The 3,007-nt window shown below is 36.9% G+C and overlaps 1 protein-coding gene across 5 annotated transcripts in view; it reads left to right on the top strand.

Moving 5' to 3' along the window:
- The window catches only part of LOC120805220 (endophilin-B2-like), a 46,156-nt gene extending 43,618 nt beyond the window's left edge, over positions 1 to 2,538 (top strand). For all 5 annotated transcript variants that reach the window (XM_040155249.1, XM_040155252.1, XM_040155248.1 and 2 more), the window contains one exon: positions 328 to 2,538. In XM_040155249.1, coding sequence (XP_040011183.1) covers positions 328 to 435 — 108 coding nt within the window. In that variant the 3' untranslated portion in view covers positions 436 to 2,538. The remainder of the gene's footprint in view (positions 1 to 327) is intronic.
- The last annotated feature ends 469 nt before the right edge of the window (positions 2,539 to 3,007 follow it).

Genomic DNA, 3,007 nt, shown 5'->3' with positions numbered 1-3,007 from the left:
TGCAGAAAAAATGCAGAACATAACCAATTCCAAAACAAGTGACTGATTTCATGAAAATTATAACTAGTTAAAGTATTGTAACTTTAACTAGACCCACTTGTCCTTCTCATTCTCGCTGCTTTGCTCACACTGTTGCTGATCTTTCTGCCAGCACATCACTCCACCATGAAGTTAGAGGCCATCATTTTATGTCAAATTCTTTTCCTAGTTGTTTCTTAAATTATTTTATCTTGCTTTTAAACAACTTTTACCCCATTTTAATTTTTACTTTAGTTGTACGTTTTGAATACCGCTGCTTCAAAGTGTCCATGGTCCTCTGTTTTGCAGCTCATCACAGTTTACACAGTGCCGGGAATGGACTCTGACTGGCTGATTGGAGAGAGAGGAAACCAGAAAGGAAAAGTGCCTGTCACATACCTGGAGCTTCTCAGCTAAGGAACACACATGTATTGAGTGGGTACTACTAAAGCCATGAGGACATTTCATTCACTTAAATTAATTTCACATTCTTACACTAACCTGGAACCTTCAATATCACTCCTCCACAGTAAGCATTAGCAATAGTGTTAAGTTTAACATACACACTAATCCATGTGCTTTTCAAAGCATAAAGAAGTATATTGACACTGACAGCAGTGATAATGGAGACATTGTTACAGTGAGTGCAGGAAAATCCCCATGGGGGATGGTTAACATTCGTTCTAGATTTGTTTGGTGACTTATTATGATTGTTTTTTTTCTATTTATTCTGTTTTTATTGTCTCCTAAAGCTGCCTTTGTTCATAAATTTAGTGCAGAATTGTGATGGGAACACATTCAAGAGTTGTGATGCCTCTAAAATATGAACCAACCATGATGGCCAGAAATAATTTGTGTTATTTCCATTTAATTCTATGTGAGGGTTAAAAGTGTAAGGTTGCAATGATCTGTCTCTAAATGAAGAAATATTTGAGGAGTTTGTCTCGAGAAGGCAGCCATATGGATAAAACAAACATGAAATAACAACGCCTCCTTGATTCTCCCGGTTTAAAGGGTGATGAGTCTTATCCTTAAGTTAAGTCAATTAAGTACAGTTCATCTCTGTATGACAGACACTCTTTCTGTATGTCCTGTTCTGCTGGACATGTATGTGTGTAATTACCAGCCATGCACGAGGAAAACGATTCATGCCACTATATGGTTTATTTTAAATCCACAAGTAAAAATGCTTCCTAGTTTTAGTGCAGAAATGTGTTCTGTACTTCCCCTTTCTTCCAATATGACACGAACAGAATTGCATTTCTTATGTGTTGAATCTTTTTTTAACCTTGATAAAATTTTAAATATGAAAAACATTAACTTACACTGAAAAACAATAAGTATGAAACAGCAAATAAAGTTTTTCACAGACAGGTCATCATTCTTAACTGCTAATTGAAATGAATGTAATTTCTGTGTTATTTTAAGTGACTAACATTTTGAGGACAGTTGGAAGAAATATTTCTAGAAACAGTTTTGCTTGATGAGTCATGTCATTCATTTGTCTTGATCAGACTTTCCCATGTTTTTTGTTTTTGCTTCCCATACCTTTCCACCTCACTGAAAATATCCCTTTGAACAATATGAATGCAGCAAATAAATGTTAACACTCCCATCCTTAACTGCCTTATGATGATGGGAAAGCACTGCTAAGGTCATCTGCTGCAAATCAAAGAATGTGCTCTTTACAACAAAATGTCCAGAGACTTAATGTACACCACATATGGCATGCAAGACTGTAACTCCTTTTAATCCCGTGTGTGTTTGTGTGATTTTGGTTTGCCCTGTAGTGTTTTTTGGATTAACGGTGTTCCTCTTTCTTGCCCCTGTTAATGCTTTAAGTGTCCTCAGTCTTAGTGCTGCATGTGCTACAGTTAGTAGCCTGTTCTGCTGGACATGTATGTGTGTATACAGGTACACAATTTAGCTACGTCGGTTTATGTGAGATCTGGAACACCAGAATGTTGGCACAAAAACTATAATATATTCTCTCTCATGCTGTATGTGTACATGCATGCACTCATTCTTTTACTAGCCAGGTCTCAGGAGCTATTGTGAAATGAGCCCAATGTTTTAAAAATGCATGAAGTGCAATTGACCAAATCAACAGCGAATTGTATTCTTCCTTGCAGTCAGTGAGACAAACAGGTGAGAATGGGGTCTAATAATTCTGGTTGGTGGAGGAATGTAATCCCCATCATTTTCCTGCTCACTACTCCTGTGCTCATTTCACATGTTTTGGATGATTGTTTTTTTTTTTAATACTGCTACTGTTAATCTGTTGTACTTCATCTTGTATTATTATTTTGTCAAAATATATATTGCCTGTCCCTTAACCATCCTGAATGAACAAAATGTATAGAATTTAATTTTTAAAAAAAAAGGCCAATTTATTTGAATTCCGTGACTTTTTCACCGCAAAAACCACCATGGTGCAGAAGTGCCTTAAGATACGTTTCCTCTAAATGGCTGTAAAATGCAACTGCAAGTGGACAAAATAAATATCTTTTCCCACAAGAACATCATGGTTTCAGTTGCTCAATAATGTGGTGATTTTGAGTCATTGTTCTGTTAAGGAGTCAGTGACCCTTCTCTGCCATTCCAGGTTCTACCCAGGCTTTCTCCCTTTTTGCCCAAACTTGGTTTATCTGGGCTCCAAGATTACAGCAAGCAGTAAAATCAAACTCAGAACTTAAACCTGCAGGTGTTACTTGCATATTTTTTAGTCTATGACTTGTTTATGTCAGAGTTGCAGATGAAGAAGGAAAAGTAAACTAGCACAGATGTCCTTGGTCCAGTTCCATTGTCCACCTTGCACTGAACCCTCACAGTTTATAGCCACACTAGCAGTGTGGATGTAAGGATGGCAATGTTGATCAGTTGGTCCACCACTTTGGTCCAAACTGAGATATCTCACCAACTATTGGATGGAACTTTTGTACATTCATTGAACCCAAAAGAAAATTCTAATGACTCAAGTGATCTTTTA

This window comes from Xiphias gladius, chromosome 19, assembly GCF_016859285.1.
Source record: "Xiphias gladius isolate SHS-SW01 ecotype Sanya breed wild chromosome 19, ASM1685928v1, whole genome shotgun sequence".
Taxonomy (NCBI): Eukaryota; Metazoa; Chordata; class Actinopteri; order Istiophoriformes; family Xiphiidae; genus Xiphias; species Xiphias gladius.
Note: the sequence above shows the minus strand (reverse complement) of the source record. Positions and strands in the feature narration are given on the sequence as shown.